Genomic DNA, 27,279 nt, shown 5'->3' on the forward strand with positions numbered 1-27,279 from the left:
CAAGCTCGTTCGTTATTGTGTGAAAGGTAGTATATGAAATGGAATATTTTTAAATATTCTTCATTTCTTTTGAGGCTGACATCTGGTTGTGGTGGGAAGGGCTGGTAATCCTGATGACCAAGGTGACTGCTAGTTAGCAGAAGGCTGAAACCAAGATTAGACCTTGTGGAGAGAGTTCAAATACCACAGTGAAGGCAGTCTTTGTAGGTGATGAGCATAATTGCAAAGTTAAAAATAGTCACAGTATTGACAGAGTTTTCTGTGGTATGTCTGAGTATTGAATGTATGTTTTCATTTCAATGAAGACTGAGGCATCCCTGTTATTTTAATTGCAGGATAATCGGTCGAGGTCTCAGCTGGACTCAGACTCTGACCTTTGTATTGAAGAAAACGAGCTTAGCTATGGAGACCAGCGGAGAACAAGTGTCCAGAGAGTGAGTACAATGTAATGCATTTCTGGTGTATTTTTCACTCATTAAGTTGTGTGCATATAGCAGAATATTCATTATAGTAAAGGCTCAGTGAATAGTGTCATTTATGCAGCATGTATGTAACAAGGAAGAGTTAACAGTTATTTGGCTGTGTGTACTTGGCTATAAAATGTTACATTGGTAACTGTTCATCTCCCAAATATTGTTTTCTTAACCCTTTTCCTGTAAACCCTATTACTACAGGCTGAACAGGAATGTATAGGATGCTACATAAAATCTGAGGATTAGCCTTAAAGCATTGGTTTCGTTCAGTTGTAGGGAAGGGGTTAAAATACAGTACGAGGTGCTATTGGAAAGGTTCTGGATTAGGTCAAAAAAGAAATGCTGGCTTAAGTGACGCAAGTTTGGCTGCCATCTCCTTCAAAATAGTTTCCTTTGGAACATATACAGCGATGCCAGCATTTTTTACACGCTTCAAGAGCACTGTGGAAGTCATTTTCCTTAATGCTATAGAGTACCACACCCCTTTGGGTGTCAGACACTTTTTCAAAATGTGATCCCTTCAGTTTCATTTTTAATTTGGGAAACAAAGCAAAATCACAGAGGACTAAGTCCGGCAAATAGGGAGGATGGGGAACAGTGACCATGTTGTTAATCACAAACTCTGTGCTTTTGAGGGACATATGGGTGGGCACATTGTCATGATGAAGGAACCAGTTGTGTTTGTGCCAAGTTCTGGTTTTTTCCATCGCACATTTTCTCTCCAGCATCTCAGTAAATGTAATGTCACAGTAAAAGTTAGAGTTGACCGTAGGGTTAAGAGGAACAAATTCATGGTGAAAAGTAACCTTCACATCAAAAAAAAAAAAAACAATGAGTATGCTCTGTTGAACTCTGGACCTGCCACGCCTTTTTTGCTCTTGGTGACTGTGGACTGTTCCACTTTGATGGTTCCTTTGTTTCAGGATCATAACTGTAAATCCAACTCTCATCACCCATTATGATCCTAGAGATACTCTTAAAAGTTGGATCCTTGTTAGCCTTCCCTCGTAGCTCAAGACACACGTTTAGATGTCGTTGCTTTTGATCATTTGTCAAAGAGTCGGGGAACAAAATTTACGACAGTGGAGTACATGTACAAATTTTCTGTTAAGATCTCCTGTCAAACTCCATAACTGATCCTAGTGGTGTCTGTGAGCTCATGGATTGTTCGGTGACAGTCTTTGGTGATGCGTTCTCAAATTTTTTCAACATTTTCTGTCATTTTGCTGGTGCTTGGCTACCCTGAAGGTTTGTCATCCTCATCTGACACTCAACTGGCTTTGAAACATGAATGCTATTCAAGGACCACTGCTGTAGCCATGCAGATCTGAAGATCTCTGTTTTAAGTAGTCAGAGATGGGCAGAGTGACAGAGTGTATGGTAAGAGGATTCCTCTTCCTTCCCACTTTTCCTACACATGGCACTTTCAGAGAGGCTCATTACATGTAAATGCCCCCTCAATATACAGTAGTCAGTTGGCAGCCATGTTTTCAGTCTTCACTGTTTCCTGTCCAAGGTCACTAGGTCCCCAGGCACTTTATCCAAAGGCCTCTCAGTGAAGAGCTTCAGCTGGCTCATACCTCATCCTGCAGCCCAATCTTCAGAGTGCCCCTTCTTTAAACATTGCTTTCCTTTGAGGCTACCAACACACAGTGAGATTGAAATTGTTGGTTCAGAACCAAGGGACAGAGTACTTGATCCTTCCCTAGCCAAAGAATCTCATCCTCATTACTATGAGCACCTCCCCCCCACACACACACAGAGGATTGCAAGCTTCTTCCCATATAAGGTTCAGGCAAGCTTTGGTGTTTCCCTCAGTGCCTTAAAGGTCTGCAAAGGTGCTTGGCTACATGACCATATACAGACTTGATCATCTGTATAGGAACTTTCTATGCACTTCTCTGCACAGAGTAAAATCACAGAAAATTTCTGCTGTGAACACTGTGGAATTCGCACCAGGTGAAAAGACAACCTCTTCCCTGGTCTCACACTATGTGAAAAGGAAAATGTCTCTCCTACTCACCCCTCATACACCAGCCCCACACCTGTCAGCCATCCTGGACTTGTCTGCATTCCAGACTAGTCGTCTGGACTGAAGGGTCATAGGAGACCAGATTGGTAACCAGTGATTGTATGATGGGATCTCCATTTTAAAGGAACCCCTAAAGTAGTCTTTGGTATCATTATATCCCAGGTCATCTAAGAAACAGGGTCCAGTTCCATTAATCAGGCAAGTATCTGGGATCAACCTACATCTAAACCCCTAGGTGACCATAAACTGAAACTTCTGAGTTTGTAAGTTCAGTCCCTGGCCTCAGCTTTTGCCAGCAAATGAAATGGGGAGAAACCAAACAGAACCTTGAGAGCAACTGAAGGGGCTGTGCTTATAGGTCCAGTGATGCTTACACCAGCCTCTGCAGGTAACCAAACGAACTCTTGGCCACCACACGTTTGCTGTGCCACATATGTAAGCATAGGCTTTATTATAGCTGTATAAAACTGATGCATAGTCATCAATTTAAGACCCCATGTCTTACTGGGGGTCCAAGTAAGTGTTGCTAATCCTGTTTCACATGCTCTAACCCCCAGATATTTCACTGACCCAGTAGATGTTCAGACCTGTTTAGTAGAACAAGCTCTGTGAACCCGTCTGTCTTCTTCCCCTTCTTGAATTGCACGAGTTCTTTCTTGTCCAGTTGACTGATAGGTCCTCAGTCATGCACCAACTTTGTGTTATATTCAGAGGACTTTGCAGGAGCTCTGAGACAGTATTTGAGAACTTCTCAGTTATCAATGAGGCCATGTTATCATTGTTGCAATATGTGTACACACCCTCTCTGTTGAGCTGTGCAAGGAGTCTGTCCACCATTGGGCCCCACATGGGGAGAATAGAACCCCACTCTGTGGACACTCCTAGTCAATATGCACACGTTCCTTGTGCTGCCTGTTTAACACGAACAACTACTGTGTCCTTACCATCTCCATTGCGTACCCATGATGACTGTCCTGGAAGAGCTGTGTTCATCCAAGGCTTCTTTAAAAATGTGCAGTCAGTCCATGTTTTCTGTCTGACTGGAGAAGCAGGATTTACATGAGAATATTTCCAGCTTTCGTAATACATGTGTGGCCAGATGAAAATCCTCATGCTATTCTACAGTTGAGGCTTCACCATTGACTTTCAGTTAATGTTGGTATAGGTATTATGGGGGATTGGCTAATAGGACCATATGTTTTGCCAGCTAGACTCAGAGGAACAGCATACCATAATGTTTTGGTTAATATTTCACCACAGTTTGTGGAAGCTGTACATATACAAATACAAACTCGCATGTGGTTCATGCATGATAGAGCTCTGGCATATGTTGTCGTTCATGTGTTCATTTTGGACATCAGCTAAATCAGGCCTTTGGCGAAAAGTGAATAGATTGAGGTGGCCTGTTCCATGGCCCTCATGTCCACTGGTCCTCAATCCAGTACACTTCTTTTGTGGGGGTATTTTAAATATTTGGATTTGTCACTTCGGCCATTGATGTAGCACAGTTGCAGCAGTGTGTGTAGAACACTTGTGAATCAATTGGAGGAAAGACAGGCAAGGATTTAGCAATCCATGAGACACCATGCCAAGCTTTATGGGGAGGTGGGCAGCAGCACGTCAAACAGTTAATACTGTGATATGTTGGGATTACTTTAGATATGCTAGCCAGGCTGTTGTCCTCAAATTTTGTAAAATTCAAAAGGACCATTGCTCCAAAAAGTGACCATTTTTCCCACATGTTCATGTAGTATTTCTTCATTCTTCCAGCATATCTGAAAGTTAGGTGAAATATTTTTTGTTCACCATGTTTAACATGGATGTTGTTTACATCTTGTCTTTAACCAGGTAATTTTATTGAGCTTTGACTGTATTTCTTATTTTGCAAAATATTACAGTAGTGTGACATGACACCCGAAAGCCTGAATAGCGAAGTCAGAATAGACGTTTGTTGCTAGGTAAGGACTCCGTAAACACATTCCCGTGGCAAAGAATACAGAAGCAACAGTCAAGAAACTTTCGTTACTGTGCAGCAGCCCTGTAAATGAGCCTTCCCAACGAGAAAGATGCTGTGTTTTCAGCATGATCCATGAAAAGTGATTATAAAGAAGAGTTCACTTGAGAAGAATCGAGTCATGCTTTCAGATGCTAGCCTGCCAGGAGCAGAGGAATTGAATTGATTTGGCATTTGCAGAATAATGGCAGGAAAGGAATTAGGCTGTGAAAAGAAGACTTCATGTATGATTTCAAGTGACAGACTGGTGCAAATCTGTTGGCAGGATACAACTACCGAAGACTGAGAACCCTAGTGCATGTGTAATGGTGACCTGTAAAGTGTGGGAATGGCTATAGTGCTGTAATTGCCTGTAGTCCCGAGTTGTGTGAATAAAGTGTCAATAAATCAAATCCTCCAGTCCAGATACCATCTATAAGTAATGCACAAATCCCCTACATGGACAGTATTTTCTCTCATTCGTGCATTTAAACTTTACTGCCATTGTAAATTCTGCAATATTTTTGTAAGGATGGCAGTGGCCACCTTTGTTTTTTCTTTCTGCTCTTTGTATTTTGTAAACCTCATTCTATTCATTACTTTTTATGGAGCACTGCTGTCCCCTGTTGTAACAAACTGTTCACATCTTTTATTATTATTGATAAAGAGGAAAGCACAATAGACCACTGTAGCTCGCGGTGCACGGGCCAAGAAGGCCTACCCCTCATACATTCATTCATTCATTCATTCATTCATTGACCAAGAGGAAATGTCTACAGCCTGGGTGGGTCATAAAAATAAATGCTCATATTTTAAACGTTTTTTTTTTTGTGAAATAATTGACTCGCAACAATGAAGCCATCAAAGTATTTAGTCAACTACTACAGGGGTTGAACAAAATAATGGAAACACTACAGATACTTTACACATTTCTTTATTGATATGGTATAATTTTACCTTCAATACAGCTACAGCCCTTCTTGGAATTGACTTTACAAGTTTTGAACAGTCTCTAGCAGAATTTTATACCATCCTTCTTGAAGAACATATTTGAGTTGCTTTAGGGATGTTGGAGGTGGGAATCTGTCACTCAATCTAGTCTTCAAAACTGACCAGAGTGATTCAGTGATGTTCAAATCTGGAGATTATGCTGACCAGGGAAGATGCTGAAGTTCAATTTCATGCCCTCCAAGTCATGACTGAACAGTTCCAGCTGTATGAATGGGTCATTGTCATTATGGAAAATTGCATCATTGTTCGAAATTAACATCTGGATCATGGGATACATCTGATTACCCAACCTATCCACATACTTCCTTGCAGTAATTCGGTGGTGAAGAGTAATTATGGGACCATCGGAATATCACAGTATTGCTGCACAAACCATCACCATACCCCCCCCCCCATTTCACTCTTGGAACCATGCATACCGGATCGTAAGCATGCTTGGGTGTTCTCCAAATGTAAACTCTTCCTGATGTGGGGAACAGTGTGAAGGACACCTCATTTGACCATATCATGTGCATGTTTCCAGTTGTCTGATGTTCAGGTTATATGGTCGTGACACCGTTGTTTACGCATCTGAGCATTACTTTAAGTAATCAGAGGTTTAGTAGTTGCACTCCTATTTTAGATGTTGGATTTGTGAAGCTCACATTGGACAGTTCTTGTGGAAACAGGGTTTTCAAGATGAATATTTAATTCTGCTGTTACTTGTGCTGCAGTAGTTCTGTGATTTCTTTAAACAGTCATTCACAATATATGACATTCTCTTTCTGTTAATGTTGATTTTCGCCCATTGTGCCTTCTCGCTGATGTCTTCCCATGATTCGTATATGCTTACATAACCTTAGAAACTCTTGCTCTGGTTACACCTGATGTGGCAGATGCTCCAGCTAAAACATGCACCAATGACATGCCCTCATTCAAAATCTGACAGATGTCCCATTTTCCAGTTCTTTTACATAGATGCTCACTCAACACAGTTACTAATGCACTTACACGAACACTACACAATTTAAATAGACAGATGAAGAACATTCAGTGTTGCCAACTGAGGTTCTTTCAATGCAGTCAACACAAATTCTGTTCCTCAGTTGCATAGTGTTTCCATTATTTTGTTCACCTCCACTATATAGGTACCATTTGTTGCTTGGGAGCAATACTTGTATTCAGTTCCTGTCTGTGCTTCACTGGAGTGCATCTGGAGTAGCAGTTGCAGTGTCTACAGTGGTTCTCTTAGTAAATGTTCTGAATCACAAATTTTGACAATGTGTACATTTTTCTTGGTGAACATCCCAAAAAAGGAATTCTAATGGTATCATACTTCTGTGTGGCTGACATAATTGGACATTTTCATATTCAGTGACCTAAAATTATAAATTTAAAGAACTTTGAACATTTAAGGTACATTGAATATTAACACATATATATAGTAGAATATTGTCTTGTTCTGAAGAGATAACTGGCATTCCAGTTTCAAGTTCATCGTCATCATCCTCATCACCACCACCACCGCCACCATCATCTTCGTTGTAAAACAGCAGTTATCTCTTTTTCCAAAAAGACTGAATGCTGTCTTTTAACTGTATCCTTTATAACCCTAGTATTTTTCACACAGATGGTCTTGAAGACCTTGGAGTTTTTCATGAGTCAAAACTCTACTCCCATCAGCATGCTTATTATTTATTTTCTCATGCTCTGTGAAGCTGTTAGGCATAATATGAGCTATTTCTTTGTCCTTTTCTTTATTAGATAGTTTGTTGTTGCTTTTCATTAGTCCAGTCGGGATAAGAATTGAGTATGCTTGCTTTCTGAAATTCTCTTACTAACACTGAATCCAGCAAATTAGAACATGCCCAGAATGTTGTGGACCGTGTGTTACATTAAACTCTTTAAAAGTTGTAATGCATTCAGTTATAATCATGTTTTGGATATCTTAAAATTTCATAATGTATGTGTGATATGGTGTCATTTTTAGGCATTGTTTAAAAGGAACATTTATAACGGTTCTATACCTACTCTTCACTTTTAGAGGAAGACATGGACAGTGAGAAAAAAACAGTGCACAAATTTCATATGGAGAGCTTGAGTCTCAAGCAATTGAATAAGGTAGAGGGTAAAAAACAGAATCAGGTTGAGATCTCAAATAAGTTTGCAGCTTTGGAAAACTTAGATGATGATGTAGAGCTTGGGAAACTGTTTGAATACTGATATTTCAGCCAAAGACAGTCTAGGCTTTTAAGAGTTGAAGAATGACATATTGAAGGATGATTGGAACTATTAGATCAAAGGAAACAAGCCAAATTGCAGTGATTACAGGGTCCAAATTAGATGAATATTTTAATTAGGGATAGTTTCTTGTTTAGCTATGACCCATTATTTGATCTATTATCATGTATATGTTCCAATTTTGTATTATATTTTATATACACATGGTAGGTTATGTAGTTGCAGTGATGTGTAGGGATTCATATGCTTGATTTATTGTTGTGGATTTATATGCATTGTTCTGTTGGCTACTTGCTGATTTAGCAAGCTTGTGGTGTGACAGGTTCTGTATCCAGTGGCTTCGGCCTTGTAGGGATGTGCTGGAACGGGTAATAAATACAATACAATACAATACAAAAACCAAGTAAATGTGGATACCTTGAACAGTTTGAGGCATGAAGCCAGCAGGCATTTCAGGAATAAACAGAGGGAATATGTGAAAGACAAAATTAATGAGGAAAGCAGTCTCCTGGGATTTGGCACCGTGTATATGTGGTGTTAACCGACGTTTTGGAGGAACGTATCACCTCCATCTTGTACCAGTTCTCACAGTCTCTTCACCTGCGGATTCTTATATTTTCCTTCTACCCTGAAGATGGAGGCGATACGTTCCTCCGAAACGTCGGTTAACACCACATATGCATGGTGCCAAATCCCAGAAAACTGCTTTCTTCATAGTCACCATTGCGAAAACCTCAAATCTTACAAAATTAATGAGGTTGCAACAGACAGTAAGTGCAAGAACATTAGACACAAGTATAGAGGAATAGATGAGTTCAAGAGGGGTTACCAACTTAGAACTAAGTAAAGGGCGAGAATGATGATCTTGCAGATTTCCACAACATTTTGAACAGGTGGAAGAGCTACTTCTCTCAGTTATTAAATGTGTCTAGGGTCAGTGATGTTAGGCAGATAGAAATATGTACAGCTGAGCCATTTGTACCTCATCCTAGTCCATTTGAGCCTCAAATTGCCATCGCAAAGTTGAAAAAGTATAAATTGCCAGGTAATGATTAAATTCTGGTGAAAGTGATTCAAGCAGGAGGTGAAACATTATGAACCGAGATCCATAAACTTGTTAATTATTTTTGGAGTAAGAAAGAATTGCCTGATCAGTGGAAGGAGTCCAGTGTTTTATCAGTTTACAGGAAGGGCAATAAAACTGACTATTAATTATTGAGGAATATCACTTGTATTGACCTCATACAAAATTTTATTCAATATGCTACTCTCAAGGGAAAGTTGACACATAGGCGAAATTATTGGGGATCATCATTGTGGGTTTTGATGTAACAGATCAAGTACTGATCAGATTTTTTTTTTTTTGTAAGATAACTGGAGGAAAAATGGAAGTATGACAAGACAGTACATCAGCTATTCATAGACTTCAAGAAAGCCTACAATTCAGTTGGGAGGGAAGCATTGTACAATATCCTCATAGAGTTTGGGGTCTCTGTGAAACTAGTTAGGCTGATTAAAATGTGTTTAAATGAAACCTGTAATAAAGTACATATAGGTAAACATTTGTCTGATGTGTTTCCTATCTAAAATTGTCTAAAACAAGGAAGTATTACTGGCTACAGACTGGATGACCAAGGGGTGATAGTTTGAGTCCCGGTAGAGTCAAGAATTTTCACTTATCCATGTTGTCTGGGACCCACCCAGTCTTCTATCCAATGGGTACTGGGACTCTTTCGCCGAGGGTAAAGAGGCCGGAGCGTGAAGCTGACCACTCATCTCCAACTAGTGCTGAGGTTAAGAAAACCAGGATCTGTACTTCGACTTCCCCATACACCTTCCTGGCTTCGTGTTTAATTAGTTAAGCACAAAGACAACTTTGCATTTACCTTTGCTTATTTTTTTTTTAATTTATCACAACAAATTAGTGTTACACTTATCTGTGTATTTAAAAACCCTGTTCAGTGCAGAGCAGGTGTTTCTGTACGTATGACAATGAACAAGTTAGTAAGGTGAGAGGCACAGAGGAAACTATGATAAATTGCAGATGATAAGATTAAAAATGGTGAATAAAATTATTTCTAAGGATTCAACTTTGCCAGTTTTGTGTGTTCCGCATACAGTAAAACCCCGTTTTAGGTTTCTTTTGGGCTCACTGAATTTGAACACAACTGAGGAAAATCTTAAGTGGCGCTAATTTAACATTGAGCTTACTGACTTGGCATCAGTGAAATTCATCACTAAATAGTGATTCTACTGTATTCTGACCAGTGATTTCTAACCTATCTTGTTGGGTAGACCAGTCCAAATGCATGACATGCTTGACCCATAATCTTATAGTATTGTACACGTACAAAAGTAAATGCTCCTTTTGTTTTGCTTCCTTTTTATGATTGTATGCTGCTTTTTAGTTGTTAGTAGATAAGTCAGACTCTCATCTTCATCTTTCAACTTAATTAATCTTTGATTAATAAGGTTCTTGATATTGGACCACCACATCTATCAGGATCCCCAGTATTACTATCACACTGCCATGGTTGGCTTTCTTGTATTTATTTCTTAAGTGAATAATGCAAATACTACATTATCCCATAAGATTGGTTTTACAAAATAATCAAAGATAGCAGAATATTGTGGATGTCATAAAAGTAAATGTATGTGTACCTCAGGTGGGTGTCTGGAATCATATATATTGTGATTGGACACTGTGTTTCAATTGGTAATTGGATTTACTGAACACTTATAAATCGTAACTACCAGTAATTATAACAGTCACACTAATTCACACACTGTATGAATCACTACAACACACTGTGTTTTCTCAGTTTGTCTTTACTAGTTGTTGCCTGATAATGGCTCCCAACAATAGATATGCCTTTGCTTCCTTGTTCACTTCTTTACTGGCTGGCAACTGCCTCACAGCTAACTCATTACCCCACTTGTTTGATGATGTAGGGGAATCAGTAGGGGCTTCACTATTTCGGCCCACAGCCCTCATGTTGCAGTGCTTACTCATTGGAAAAGCTAATGGGTAATGGTTCATGATGAATGTATGGGCCTGTTGAGTGATGAAGATGAATATCTTATGTTAAATTATTTCATACTGGTAAAAATAAACATAACTACTCTCTTTTACCAGAGTTTGATATAAATTACAAAGGATAATGGAGCTCTCAGTGTGTAGGACATTTTAAAGATGCTGTTCTTGTTTGAGTGAATATGGTGAGTATAACTTAATGTCATTAATATGTTTGCACCAGTTTGTGTGTAGGTTGCCCATACCTTGGGTCCATGTCAGTGAGTCATACAAGTGTGAATGTTAATCCAGTTTTTTAAGTGCCTGGCAACCTATCTGAATTACCCTAGTGAAACATCAATTTTATTTTAAATGTCTAGTAACCTACTAGTAAGTCACCCTGCCCCCACCACTCCAATCAGGCTGACCAATCAGTGAATTACACTGATGCAAAGTGACTGATTTTGGGATTGTGTGGCATGAATGTGTTAATGCGCTGCATAGGAAAGTAAGGGTATGATAGGAGTTGTGTGATAATTGTGAAAGCCCTAGCTGTGGTGGATTATGATTCTGTGCAACTTTCTTGTTGCATGCGATCATGACAGGAGGATGCAGACATTCGCAGCCAACTAAGTGTCGAAGCCCACAATTTCATGTAGGACTGTTTTTTGTTGCTTGGAGCATTCTACTTGGGTATGTGTTCCATTTATTACTGTGGTATGGATTGTTTGTATGCACAGTGCAGACACTACCTGATTGTGTGTGTAGTGGAACCTGGTTATAAAATTGCAATAGAAGATATTTGCCTGTTCACTACAAACATTCCTTTTATTTATTTATTTATTATTCACTCAGTTTCTCTGGGAGGCTTGATAAACAAAAGTTGAAGGTACATTATGACACATTTTTGTACTTGTCTGAATTGTATAAGTTAGGAAGTTATGCTGCATATTAATTTTGTGTGAGAATTCAGATAACCTGTTTCATTTGTATAGTCACACTAAATTATTTCATGAAGTGAGATGACACTGCAGATATCGATCCTACTGGCATTTGGGAAGTGCAGCATGCATCAAAATATGCAGTACTGAAACTCGTGCATCTTGAACACGCATGTGCGTTTGTCGATGGGGAATAGCTCCAGCCACACGTGTTCCCAGTAGTGAAAAGGAAGTTGTGTTGTGCAGTTGTTATTGGAAATGGGTCCCTCGATGGAGGAAAAAGTGTTCATAGTTATTTCCACTCATATAGAAGTGGTCACCAGACAACTCGCTTCCTTGGTTTTGAGCAGCCAGATGTTATTGTCCAGAAACCGCTACATAGTACACATGTGACGCTATGGTGTGCCATCTCAGCACGGTATATCAGGTCCCTATTTCATTGAGGATGAGGAAGGCAATGCTCTTACCGTCACCCAAGAACACTATAGGAACATGGTGATCAGACCATTTCTTCAGGATTCGAGAAGGTTCTGTCATTCAAGGGGTCTTCACATGAATAGACAGTGGTATCAACAGGATGTCTTTTCATTTCAGTACTGTATTTTGGCGGATACTGTTATCTGGTTTGAATCCCATCTAGAAGCTGGGTAGTCTAATAGACCTCTGTGGGTTTCTTAAGTTTCTACAGATGAAGTCCTGAATATTACCTTAAATTGGGGCATGTCCATTCCTCCCACATAGTTTCTCGTTTATAATTCAAAATCATTCAGCAGCATATCATTTGATTGTGTATTACCCCCAGTAGCTGTTAATAATGCTTTACTATTACAGTTTTTATTATGTTTTGTGTACAATATTATATTTAAGCATCCTGTTGCACTCTACACGATAAATGATACAAACTCCGTCCTAAGTGCAAACAATATACATTTATATGTCTTTGATCTTGTTCTTTCTACACTACACGTTTCGGCCTCTATCGGCCATCATCAGGTGTATACTCTTAACGTTGCTGCCACACTGAACCCAGTCTAAAACTTAACATTTAAAAACACAATGTCACGTTCTTCGTATTATCAACATCTACATCGTTGATATGTGTCTGGTATGTAGATTATGTTGCACACGTCAAACCCGATATTCTTGTAGTAGCACTCTAAAAATCTTTAGTTATGATGTTTTTAAAATCTTTTAAAATTTTCTCTAAATTTTAAATTTAAAATTTAAAATTCTTAGGGTTACTCGCCCTATGTCTAAGTGCTGGAGCGGCTAGTTCTTGTTTTCACACTGTACAGGTGTTATNCATTGTGTTTTTAAATGTTAAGTTTTAGACTGGGTTTAGTGTGGCAGCAACGTTAAGAGTATACACCTGATGATGGCCGATAGAGGCCGAAACATGTAGTGTAGAAAGAACAAGATCAAAGACATATAAATGTATATTGTTTGCACTTAGGACGGAGTTTGTATCATTTATCATGTTTTGTGTCTTTGCAGTGAATAATTGGCTTTTCTGTAATATGCACAGTGTAGATTGTGGTTCCAATTTTAGATATTTGGAGAGATACTTTTAGTTTATTAATGCCTTCCTTTGTCTGGGTTTAATGCTACGGACTATTCTAGAATTTCCAGGCTGTTTTGTAAAAATTTAACAGTATTTACAGTAGAATGTTTAGGGACCAAGATATGAAGGAGGAGGTCTTAAAAAGCAACTGTTTTATATTGTGGTTGCATCTTTAAGCATGTATATGAATTACATGTAATAGAAAACACATCTGAAGTATTGACCAGATTGGATACTGGCTGGGCCATCAAAATATTCCTCAGTGGCAGAAAAGTATTAATTATGCTTTGATGGTAGAAATGCAGCTGTTTGCTAATATGGCTGCATTACTAGCTAGAAATAATGCAGGTAGCTGCTTTTGTACCATATTTTAAAGTTTATAATCATATTATTTCGATCACTGTCAGACACATTTTGAGATAAACACTGTGAAATTCAACAAACTCTGCCAAATATATTGCACGTTATTTATATTTAACTACTATCTTTTTACACCACTCCAGTAAGATACCCTGTCGTGAATAGGGATACCAACTGTAAGCCAATCCCCATTGGAGCTTTATTTATGCTTTCACGGTCTTTTATGACTGAGGTTTTATGGTTAGCATATGATTCCAAAAGCTTTTCAAATTCTTCCATAGGTAGCTTTGCAAGATGCTTTATCTGGCAGTACCCAGCCAACTTTAAAATCAGCTAATAAGGAAACCCATATGATAACACTCACTGTAGCAGCCTTCAGCAAAATGAGCATTTTTGGCACAGTGCTACTATAGTAGTCCATAGCAATGAAAAGATTAAAAATAAGCATTGCAGTTTGTACTGCTGCAATGTGGCATGCTAGGTGGGTAAGCACCAAGCCTCTGGAATAAGATATTATGAATAAATATTCTTCCACTCACAGAATGATGTTTGTCTGATATTGGTGACTTGTTTTTTTTTTTTTTTCTGTCTTTTTTTTNCCCCCCCCCCCAGAATGAATGTGTTTCTAGGCCTGCCCCTATCAGTGGGATGTCTGTTCTTAATCATTTGTAGTAACTGTTGTATGGGTTGCATGACAGGTGAAGTTAATTTCATGTAAAGTTGAAAGTACTGCTGTGGTAATAAAATTATATAATTTATGAGAGCAGACCAGAGGGAGAAAATGTATCATTCCAGTAATGTATGTTGTTTTGAGTGCCTCTGCTTGGCCCTTAGTAACTTATTTTCAGAATGTTGGAAACAAATACACGGAAGTCAACAGCTACTGCTTAGGGGGTATAATACGAGGGTAAGTCAATAAGTAAGTTACAAATGGATATAGAAATCAAACAAATAAGAGTACTGATTTGAAAAATGCTTTTATTTCTCAACATAATCTCCCTGTACATCGAGGCACTTGTCCCATCATTTCACAAGCCCCTGAAGACCAGCAGCATAAATTCTTTGGGCTGCTGTTGGAACCAGGGGTGTTCACACAGCATAGGTTAGGTTTTCACAAAGTCTGTGCATGATGGGCGCTGTGCATGCTGACTCCACAACACAAAATGCAAAAATGGGTCTGGCATTACAGCATCTCAATTGCTACCACAATGAAGGACACGATATGCTATCCCGAATTGTCACAGGTGATGAGACTTGGGTTCACCATTACCAGCCCGAGACAAAGCGTGTGTCAGTGCAGTGGAAACATCCTGTGTCACCTGCTAAAAAAAATTTAAGGTGACACCATCCTCCAGGAAAGTGATGCTTACAGTCTTCTGGGATCATGAAGGCATACTGCTCACTGCATTCTAACCTCAAGGACAAACCGTAAATGCCGACTCCTACTGTAACATCCTCAGGAAACTTTGTAAGGCCATTCAACAGAAGCGACCAGGACTCCTCACCAAAGGCATGTTGCTCTTGCATGGCAACACATGTCCCCGTGCTGCCAATAAGACAAATGAGATGCTGCAAAATTTCAAGTGTGAAGTCCTCGAGCATCCTCCATATAGCCCCGACTTTGCTCCAAGCGACTTCCATTTGTTCGGCCCTCTTAAACACCATCTTTTGGCTGAACATTTTCCCGAGGATGCAGCTGTAGTAAGGGAAGTCACTGCCTGGTTCGGACAGAAGCCAAAAGAATTTTATGCTGCTGGTATTCAGGGGCTTGTGAAACGATGGGACAAGTGCCTCGATGTACAGGGAGATTATATTGAGAAATAAAAGTATTTTTCAAATCAGTACTCTTATTTGTTTATGTTCTATATCCATTTGTAACTTACTTATTGACTTACCTATGTATAAAAGCTTATGCCTGAAAACAAATATTTGCAGGTTTGGTGTGAACAGCACAAAATACTTGTACAAAATGAATGTGTGGTTTTGAGCACTGAAATGCTTAATAATTGACCTACTGAAGCCAGAACAGTGTTTTCGAACATGATGGTTGGCATGACATACAAAAGGTCAAATAATTTCAGTAGTTAATGTTATAATTGAAGGTTTTGGTGCAAAAGTAGTGTAGCTTCTAAACAAAGGAGAAAATGGCCATTTGTTGTCATTAACTTCACAAACCATATCACACATTTTAGTACAGAATGTAAATATCCTGTCTTTTTACTGTCTGTAAATGCAGTTTCAAGACATATATGTGGCTATTATTCAGTTTTTATCGTTGCCCCTAATTTTGTTGAAATTTGACTATCATTTCTGCATAAATTCCTTAATTGCTTAGCTCTGCTATAGTATCACTGTAGATTTATCTGTTTTTGAGGATTGTCAGTTTGCAGTGTATAAGTTTTCCAAAACAAAGCGTATATTTTTCTTTCATTTTTCTTCTCTTCTGTTATTTCATAATGAGATAAGAATGATTTATGGTTTATAACTTTGTTACCTGCATGTTTGTTAACTCCTCCTTTCTGTGTAAACCTTGAATAGTATAATGGTGCATTTATGTTTTTAAGCCAGGATTTGTGGGGAAATCTTTCACGTTTTAAATTTTTTGGTCCATGTCTGCATTCTTGTGATGTTATATTTTATAAGAAAGGAACATACAAATTCTTAGATTTTTGTGGTGATATTTGTTTTGATTGTGATTTTCTGGTTTATGACGCTGTAGTTGTAGATGGATATCAGCGTTTCAAAGGAACATGCTGTCTACGTCTTCAGGGTGAATTGAGATTTTCACGTTTTTTATGACTGAATCTAGGTATCTCACTTTTAGGGGAAGTACATACACTGATAGTTACTGTGTTTTGAAGGTGCAGACCATAAGGAGAACCAAGATCTAAGGAAAATATTTAGACCTAAGAAAGGGGCATTAGTAGAATGAGGAAATTATATAATGTAGAACTTCATAATTTATACTCTTTCCCTAATGTTGTCTGGGTTATTTGATCGAGGACAGTGATATAAGTGAGGCATGTAGCCTATGGGAAAAATTAAATATGAAAATTGAAGAGCAGGTTACATGTGAGACTTAGGCATGAAATTAGGAAACAGTGTGAAGGTGAATGAATTATAAAAATTTATGATGTGGTCCAGTGCAGGTTTTTGAAAACATTGTTGAACCTTCATTGTCTATAAAATTATTTTTTTACCAACTAAGAAACTACAAACTTTTCAAAGAATGCACTTAGCCATCCATGTACTTAGTTTCTTATGCTGTGTAAATGTTATCTTGTTATGGCCGTGTCTTTTGCATATTTACTACGTAGGTAAGTAAAAAATTATCCACACTCTTGTTTTTCCAATCCATATATAGAAAAGTAGGGGTTGAACAAGTACTTCACTTTTCTACATAGTCTCCTCCCTTTTCGATGCACTTGGTCCAGTGGTCCAAAAGCTTGCATATTCCCTCCACGAAGAAGGTTTTTGGTTGGCCGCGTAACCATTTATGCACTGCTTCCCCCACTTCTTTGTCCGTAGAAAATCAAAAAACCTCGTGAAACATCTTGGAGTGGTCCAAAGAGATGAGAGTCGGAAAGGGCGATATCTGGGCTGTAGCCAGGGTGTTCCAGCACCCCGAAACACAGATGGTTAATGGTTTCAACGGTCTGGCCATCCTTGTGTGAGTGTTCATTGTCATGCAACAACAACACTTTCTTTGACAATAGGCCTCGGCATTTGGTGCGAATTGCTGGCTTCAGATTGTTGGCCAGCAAATCACTGTATCTTGCACTGTTGATGGTATACCATTTTTCCAGGAAGTCTTCCAGTATAGTCCTTTTTGAGTCCCAAGAAACGGTTAGCATCACCTTTCCCACGAAAGATTGAGTCTTGAATTTCATCTTCGTTTGCAATCCCGGGTGTTTCCACGCCATACTCTGGCTTTTGGATTCTGGCTCATAGTGATGAACCCACATATGAATTTCAGCCCCCGACACCCCTTCCAAACAGAGAAATCAGATCACTATTCTTTGTTAATCATTGGTGCACACTGCTAGCAGAGCGGCCATGTTTACACTGTCACAGCATCAAGGAAAATTATGCGATCAAGGTAAAACTTCGATGACATGACCACAGTAGTACCAACTCTAACAGTGCGTGCGTAGGAGGCAGCATGACAAACTTAAAGATGTGTTATGGAGAAAGTGCGGATAATTTCTGACTTACCCTCGTATATCCATCACAAGTGGCTTTTCTGCCTTGAGTTGTTTCTAGGGTGAGAAGCAACTGAAACTTTAGTTTAAGTCTCCATATTGACAGGTTTCATCAGTAGCAGCTTGCAGACTGCTTGTAGTAATTCTGTCATCTGTTGTTAATCTGTTGGTCTGAATAGAATTGTCACTTTATGAATAGGCTTTGCCTTTGTCAAGTGTATGTATTGCACATATAGCATGTTATTGAATCTCGGCATGGACTGTATGGAAAACGTCACTTCTGACAGTTGGAAATGTGTTTACTTTGCCATTTCCTAGCAATGGCCATCTCTTATTTTTTCACTATTCTGGCTTTCAGTCATATGTAATTATGTATAGTGTGCTGAAAACAGAATCCAGCAACATTCTAATAATGCCATAATTATCACCATCACTGTCTGATGCTGAGGTACCCTCGCAGATGTTTTAGACTGATACTAACAAGGTTGTAGCTTAGGCTTTGAATTTAATTGCAGGAAGTTTTCAGCACAACATTTCAACTGTATGCAGGCACTTCTATTGCCTCCTTAATTGAATGTTGGGCACTTAGTGATACTGTTTCAGTTGTAGTCATGATGTGGGATGGGAGAATGGATTATAAATGGTGTTTAAGGACCTTCAGAAGCCTTGTTGGACCTGTTATAAAGTGCTATCCCAGCACTCACTGGAGATGTTATGGAGAATCATAGAGAACCTAAGAAGGGATATCTTTTAACTAAACAGACACTCAAGCATGGTACCTCCCAAATTAAAGTGTGGAGCTTTATTGACAACAGACCTACTTTTCTATTTACTTAATATTTAAAAATAATCAGTTTTTTGTAAATTGCTATTAGTAGTTGCACTTGACATGATACTTATGTTAGGGAATTCACTTGAATATTTTGAATGGCCATGAAAGTGCTTTCACTTTCTCTGTCCATTTTTCTGGGAATATCTTTTTAAATACATGTATCATTTGACAGATTTCCTTGATTCCTTCCTCTCAATATAGATATATCATCCACCTCCTCCTGCATTTTCCATCAGACATTCTGTTCATAAATTAGAATACTACACAAAGTGTGATACACTAATTCACACAGTGGCAATACTTCTTCAAGTAGGGAAATTGGTGATTTAAAAATGTGTCTTATTAAAAGATTCTCAGGTTCGAGACCAGCCAGATGTCACATGGAATTTTCTTTGTGCCATCTCCTTTCCTAACATCCCATAAATTAAAACTTGGTGAAAGTGGAAAATGCTGTGGTTCTGATACCTTGTTAAGCTGTAGGTACCCCATTCCAGTCATCACCATTACCATATAATTTGGAACCTATTGATCCTGCCCACTTCTCAGCAGGCAGGGGGCAGAGAGGTAAAAGGACTATAAGGTGTAAGAACAAAAGCTTTAATTAGAGAAAAGTTTACTGTTAGAATAACCTCAACATATTCACACAAAATTGTACTTCATAAGTATTTTGGTATGAACATTGATAATTTAAGAGATTTGTGTCTCTTTGGTCCACTACCTATGAGTTGCCCTAGGTACTGTGAAAGTTAGAATGTGGCCATCCAGGCACAGTATTTCAATAAGTATAAGAGCTGAACAGAGTGGGGAGTGTGTGCATGTACACACTTCATTGTCTCACTACCACCCTCTGCCCCCATCCTCAGTTCTCTTCAGCCTTATGCTTTGCAACCCATAATTGAGTTTACCCAGACTGTACACAGTTATAGAGGATGCATGGCTCACAGGTTAGTTACTCTGTTATTTGTGTTGTTACTGGATTACCTGCCAGTGGATCACCCTTTTCCCTGGGTAAAAGGGTGTTTCGTTAATAGTTGAGTCATTCCACTGGTATGTATGGGAAGGTATGAATATGTTAATGGCTGGATGTAAAATTTAAGAGAGAAGTGTCTTACTTTTATGTTGTATGCTGATCAACAGAGTGACAGTCTAATTGCTTCTGGTGACCTGGGCCTTGGGAATCGGCTAATGGATACAAGAGTACGTGTACCTGGACCTGGAGGAAAGGACATCTAGGTGCAAGACATGATATTGGTGCTATGGCTGTGCACATTAAGGCCTGTTGAAGATTTAGGCTTTTTGGTACTTTGTTTGAGAGTACCACACACAAAGCAAGACTGAAACTAGCATCACTATGTTGCATCATCTACAGAAGATTTAGGTTGTTATCAGATACCACATGGCACGTGACTGCATTCAGCATTGCTCTGTGCAAGAGCAACTGAAGATTTAGATTGTTATTGGGTGTCCTCTGTTGGGAGTGCTATGTACAGTGCATGATTGCATTTCTGCATTGTTATATGAAACAGCTGTTGAAGCTTTAGATTGTTACTGGGTACCCTCCATTTGGAATGCTGGAGACAGTGCATGATTGAATCTCAGCATTTTTATATGCAGCAGCTGTTAAAAATGTAAATTATTGTGTTCCCTATGTTTGGGGGTGCTATGTACAGTGCATGATTGAATTTTGGCACTGTTACATGGCACAGCTGCTAAAGATTTGGATTGTTATTGGATGCCCTATATTTGGGAGAATGAGACACAGTGCATGATTGAGTTTAGCATAACTGTTACATCATTGCTGGAAACTTGGGTTGTTGCACCCTCAATTTGGGAGTGCTGCCTCAGCACATAATTGAATTCAGCGTCACTGTATTACAACTGTTGGAGAGTTTGGCTGTTATTGGGTGCCCTGTGTTAGGGGGCGGTACACAAAACACAAGATTAAGTCTGGCATTACTGCATGCTTTAGGGTATGTATGTTTTACGTCTCCTGCAAACAAGTCTAACCTCCACTAGAAATCAGAGTACTATATTTGCTTTATCTTGTCCATTCATTACTCTAATTCCTTGCATTTTATAAATGTAACAGTATTTTTCTTTTATGCATACAGTATTGCAAAAATAATTACACTCATTATTACACAGTATCATTATGCTCTATAGTGCAGCCAAGCAAAGAGTTCTCACAGAGCAACCCCCTACTCTGTCTACCCTTCTTATGCTTCTCATACTCCACCCCTGCTGTTCCACTTTTATTGGCTGGATTACTCGCAGCATGCAGGCTGGGATGATAGATCAGGGGAATAGACCCTTCCCTCCTAGCAAACATTATCCCCACTGCCTCTGTGAATTCTTTGGCTGGTTGAACTATAAGAGCACTCAGTATTTGAGGACATAAAATTTTGTGCATTGAGTTCAACAGCAGTGTAATTGTAAAGGGGCAGTTCTCCTATTATCAAGACGCTGAAGGTTGGAGAAAGAAAGTCATGGTCACAGGTAACAGGCTGGTTTCCTGATGTTTTATTCAGTAAGAGAGCAGAATGTATGTGAAACAGACAAGAAAGAAAAATCCATTCCAGAAGTATTTCTGAGAAGAATTTAGGATACATATATTTGTTTGAATAGTAATTTTATACGCAGAGGTGAGCAGAATTTATAAATTAGTAATTACACAAATTACTGTCCTGTCACTGTACATAATTTTTACTTTTATTCATTTCCATTACTTGCAATTTACACTATATAATTTCAAAGTTTTGTACCATCACTTTGTAATTTTCAAGCTACAGAGAAATGTTTCATATAAAACTTGTAGTAGATATTGTCAGAAGATCCAGACATGAAAGGAATTTTAAAGAAGGTTAATCTGCAAGCATCTGATCTGAATAGTGATGTTTCTTTCTTGTCTCATACTTTTATGTTATTTTAGTTGGTGCTTTGTATGTCCAAGTTGGCATATTTCTGTGCAATGGACACAGAAAAGTTTATCATTCAAAGTGTCTAAAGCAGAATATAAATACTCAACAGCATAATGTTAGAAATATAAAAATTCACAACTTATCCATTAGTGTAATGCCACTGTAGGGCAAATCAGCAGTACTACCCAAACTGAAGAATCTGTAGAGCATTGCTAATCTTAGTATACTTTCGTACTTACTTTGTCATAATTTTGAAAAATAACAGTAGGTATTGTTATTGGTGGCATGTCACACATCTTATATTCTGTTATTTTCTGTCTTGGTGAACTCATCAAGTTTGTGTAGTGGAGGGTCATTAAAATCTTCTCAGGCATAAAGCCACATACAGTATGGTTGGATAACATTCTGATACAGAGAACCTACTTTTGTTTCATCAGTGGGATCACATGAAGTGAAATAGTAGATGCAGTGAGAAGTAATCTGTGACATGACCAAAAACACTGGAAAGAGATGAAGATGGGACTTCAAAGGGATGAGCAAGATTGGTTTTGTTTCAGCAGCAGGGCGGGGAATAAATGAAGGTTAGCTAAAATCGATGTTCCTTAACCTAAATGAAGAGGAGAGCGAAGAGTTGAGTAGTAATATAAGAAGGTGTGGGTATGATTAAGAAGGGGCTAATTCTGATGTTGCTTAACCTAACTGAGGATGAGGAGTCAAGAGGAGGTAATGAAGGTATGGCTGCCTTCAAAATTTGGCCAAGAGCTATGCTGCTAACCTAACACAAGAGGACGAGGAGGAGTTAGAAGGGAGGCAAAGGAAGATGTGGCCAAGATTGATATGTCTTGAAAAGGCAGAGGGGTAAGTGAAGGTAATCACCATCCAGGAATTGATATACTTAGGACAACTGATGATGAACGCAGAAGGAACTTCCAAAAAATCAGAATTTTATCCAACCATTAATCTTTATGTACAGCTCAGTAAAAGAAGTGAATCAGTGTGAATGTCATGAGTAGAGTACTTCTGTTTAAATGATTGCTGTTGCATGGTAGCCATTATGTTTTACGATAAGAAAGTGCTGCAATTATGTTTGTATCATGGATGCTTTAAAGCAGCATTGTCTATGCAGTTATGGTCTTGAACATGTTCACTGCCCAGTGCCAAAATATTTAAAGCTGCTGTCCAAGCAAAAGTCATACTTAAAACAAAGACTGACAGAAGCCTCTATTATGTGAATGTCAAAAATCAGTTCTTACTATATGCCAGTTTGTTATTTTATTAAAAAAAGGGTTTATGCTCCTATGAGTTGTTGAAATCTATATGTATCTCAGTTCCCCAAAGTTTGTACTATCAGCAGCTTTGAATTCTGCAGTCTTAAATGTTAATGATATTTACTGTGCACTCTGCTAGAAATCGGGTTACATCTATAACAGAATGTTTAAATGACATGACTTGGCAATGATGTTCCAAGCTGTCACTGATGCCAACTTCAGCAACAGATAGCCTTGTTGGCAGTGAATGTGTTATATGTACAGTAGCAGGAGTTATTTCCTGTTGATTTACTGATGAAATATACATGTGCTGAAATGAGACACTTCTGTTGCAGGTGTGCTTGCATGTGCAGAGCTATGACACAATCGTTGTTAACAACTTATGTATCCTCCTTGTGTGAGATCTTCCTAATATGGGGTATCAGGTTGGTGAAGGAGTGGCTGCATCATATTGTCTTACTGCATTGCATTGTTATTGTATCATATGAAACTTCTAGCAATCCTTAACAAGTATCATACATAGTAAATGGCTTTTCTGTACGTTTGTTTATGACCATTTCATTAGATGTGTTATTTTTGATGTCAGTTGTTGATGACTAGTGTGTCTGTATTATTTTTTTAAGAAACATCTGATATGTATGCAGAATTATGTGGTATCACATATTACAGAATGAAATGGTTGTGAGAGACCATTTTGTTGATGCTTCTTCAGTACAGTTATGGTGGCATGTAACATAATGTGAGATGGGTGAAAGAGACTGGAAAAGTATTGTTTGGGGGCAGGGGCTGTATTAAGCTTCAGGTTACCTTTAGCAACATGGCAAGGAGAACTTTTTCTGATGAAATTTCAAGCAAGAAAATGTTTTAGTAAAAAGAAGAAACTACTTTTATTTTAATGACATGCTTAACTCTCTCCCACCAAGCACCCTTGAAAACAGTCTCACATCAATTGCTATGTCTGATCTTAGCACTTGAATTAATTTATTTTCCTCTGTGGTGAGGCCTGTTGGAGAATGACCTAACTTTCTGATGTTTCAGCTGTTCCCTTCTCATGTTGGCTTCACTTCCTGATGTGTTTGTCTTATATCAAAGAGTGATGTAAACTGTGGGCAAATATTTTAGATTAAGTCATGGTAAAATGTGGGGTTACACTATGTAGTCAGGAAATTCTTATGTTCCACATTACTGATATTTACTCTTTTATGTGCTCACATAAAGAGAATGATGTGTTCAGTAATAGAACAAGTGACCCTACTGTGTGATATATTTCACTGTAGCGTTATTCTTGTTCCAAAACTTATTGAAAAAGAAAACAGCATCCTTCTGTCCTGTTATCTCCATTTCCTAATGGAATAGGTGACTGATACCTATACCAGCCTTAGAATCCTCTTTCCATTGTCTCTGCACCATGCAGATGCATAATTGTCTATCCCTTGCCTTTTGTCTTCAACTGTATTTTCATACTTCTTCCATCTCTTTATATTTGTAGATACTCCTTGAACTGTATTATCTGTAAATAAGGTCTAGAAGTTCATGATGATGGTATATTATTACAGTGATTGACTTTCTGGACTCTATCCTCAGGTAGAAAGCCTACTCAGCTGGGTCCAATCAGTAGAGCTAGTCTGTATCTCCACACTATGAATAGGACAATGGACAATGTCTGAAAAGTCAGTCATATTATTTGCCTTTAGTTTCCTGTTACTTCGGGTAGGTGGGTGTGTGCGTGTGTATACATACATCTTTGCCAGTCCTGCATCAGATTATTTTGTGGAACAGCTGGCCAAACGTTGCATTTGGAATACATTGGTTACTATGTATGCTCTGTATGCATGAGATCCACATATTAAATCTGGGCAGGGAGACTGGCTATTCTGAGATTTTTGTAAGTTCCCCAGGCAAATACGAAGTTACCACCATAAATAGAATATAGCAGTGCTCTCCCACATCCTTTTATATAACCATTCAGAATCATCTTGTTATTCAACACTACATAATGTAATCAGGTGATTCAATCTGATTAATAAACTGAGAAGAAATAGTTTTCAGATTTCTTGCTTTAGGCTGAGTCATTATGGTGGACAGAGGAGTGGCACATTGGTGTTGATGCTCAATTCACTAAGCCTGCATCTTTTCCAGTTTCTCCACAATTGGCTCCCTAATCTGTGTTCCTATCAGCTGTTATTCTTGTTGCACATCCACAGCATTCATTAAGTTTCTCAGCTTGTTTCCTTATGCTTTTAAAGTTGATTCTTGGATTCCCATGGCATTGGCCATGCTAGCCATGCATTTGTTACATTCATGCCACTTGATCACATGTAATTTGCCCTGAAGAGTAATAGGTATCCTTTGTTTAATGCCACTGGTAGCCCTTTTGTCAATCTATGTTCACCGATGATGGTTGATTTTAACTTTTAAGTTTATGGATTGCACTAAATTAAGAATACAGATGTTTTTAGTTATATTACATGGTCTGCAACTGCAGATAGACTGAGATGACTGACCACAAATAAGTGACTGTGTACACATGTGCACAACAATATTGCAGTTACAAAATTGCATTAAACAGAAAAAAAATGCAAAGTAAGACCTGTATTTGATTATGTCTTCGTTTATTTAACAGTGTTTCTTTGACTAAATAAGCTGCCACCACCATCATCATATTCCAACACAAAGCTGGATAATTTAAGGGTGGCCTGTTTTGGCCTTTGCATTCACAAAGCCCAGTAGTCATTTATGTCAGCAGTAAATCCACTGTGTTCCTGTTGGATAGTATTAGATTATATAACATTGAATGTTGGGATTCATATGAATGATAAAGTTCGAAGGACATGGCATGAACTAATAATAGTCTTTATTCAGGTAGTGTCCTAGTATTTACCAAAAAAGACTGGGGTGAGGGCATAGGTCCAGTCCCAGGACCTATTGAATATGAAGCATAAGTTCTGAAAACTGTGCATAGTTCAGCATACATTTTCTTCAGTTGGTTTCTACCTGTGAAAGAAACTGATATTGCTGTCTATTGTTTCCGTTGGACACAAAAGGTCTGCCTTCTCCCATCACACAAGGAAATTAAAAGTGTTGAAGGATACATTGGGAGTAAACATATATCACAAGAAGTTTTAGAGGCCTATATAATGTATTTATTGCTTTCTAAAAAGAGGGAGCTATATTGTACTTAATAATTTCTTGTTACACATGTTTGTTCAGAGCTGTATTGGTGTGAATTGAGAGCAGATGTTGACTTTGGAATTGAATCAATTTCCTTCAGATTGTATTTACATACAGCACTGCTTATATGAATATTTTCTTGATTATCACATTAACTTTTCCGTAGAGAATGACTTATTTTATAATATGAGTTCTGTAAATGTAAAGAGAATATGAAGTGATATTAGAATTACCAAAATTTAAACTATAATGATGGGAAATACACATTGAAGTGTTTGAATTGTTGTCCAGGTTGTATTTAAGCTTCACCAATTGGTATAATATTAATGGAGTTACAATACAATACTTGAATTTTGAAATGTATTTCTATTAATAAGAACACACCAATTAAAAATTATTTCTTTTGGGTACAAGTAGAGACGTCAGGATAATCAGTGAAACAATATATGGCACTTTCTTGTTCACTAGCATTTATAAGTTCTTATTAAGGGGAGGTGGTAAGACCTGTCTCCCCACAGTGTTGATTCTGTCACATTAAGGTATGTTTTCCTGAAAAGTATGAAATAGTCAAGAAATTTGGTACACAAGTATTTATGAATTTTCTGGATCTACTGCTTTTTTTATAGTAATATGTAAGTAAACAGATTAGTTACAATTTTCCTCAAAAAGATTATTTTTTCAGCATTTTAGATAGAAAAATATTTAATAAATTAATGTAGATTTAGCGGGAGTACAGGAGGTCAGATGGGATGGAGGTGGCATCGCACCAGCAGGAGACTATACATTTTTCTATGGAGAGGGGAATGAAAATCATGAATTAGGTACAGGTTTTTTCATACATAAGAGAATCATATCAGCAGTCAAAAGGGTATATATATATATATAATACTAAAAGGTCACTGGTGTGATATCATTGTTATGAATATTCACACCCCAACAGAAGATAAAATTGATGACATAAAGGATATTTTCTATAAAGAACTAGAACATGTATTTGATAAATTCCTAAAGTACCCATGAAAATTTTGTTAGGAGATTTAAATGCCAAAGTAGGGAGGGAAGACATTTTCAAACCAAAGATTGGGAATGAGAGTTTGCATGAAATTAGTAATGATAATGGAGTTAGAGTAGTAAACTTTGCCACATCAAAAAATCTTACTGTCAAAAGTACAATGTTCCCACATCGTAATATCCATAAATTTACTTGGACATCTCCTGATTGGAAGATACACAATCAAATAGACCATATTTTGATAGAAAGGAGATGGCACTCAATTATACTTG

At 38.1% G+C, this 27,279-nt stretch overlaps 1 protein-coding gene across 7 annotated transcripts in view; it reads left to right on the plus strand.

The window, feature by feature from the left end:
• The window catches only part of LOC111864013 (sodium/hydrogen exchanger 7), a 72,182-nt gene extending 45,907 nt beyond the window's left edge, over nt 1–26,275 (plus strand). For 4 of the 7 annotated variants that reach the window (XM_023850919.2, XM_023850923.2, XM_023850921.2 and 1 more), the window contains 2 exons: nt 336–434; nt 19,776–26,275. In XM_023850919.2, the coding sequence (XP_023706687.1) occupies nt 336–434; nt 19,776–19,871 (195 nt within the window). In that variant the 3' untranslated portion in view covers nt 19,872–26,275. Of the gene's footprint in view, nt 1–335; nt 435–4,463; nt 5,155–11,347; nt 11,436–19,775 lie in introns of those variants that run through there. The other 3 variants (XR_002842717.2, XM_023850922.2, XM_023850924.2) reach the window with 3 other exon arrangements.
• The last annotated feature ends 1,004 nt before the right edge of the window (nt 26,276–27,279 follow it).

Source organism: Cryptotermes secundus, unplaced genomic scaffold (assembly GCF_002891405.2).
Source record: "Cryptotermes secundus unplaced genomic scaffold, Csec_1.0 scaffold303, whole genome shotgun sequence".
Classification (NCBI taxonomy): Eukaryota; Metazoa; Arthropoda; class Insecta; order Blattodea; family Kalotermitidae; genus Cryptotermes; species Cryptotermes secundus.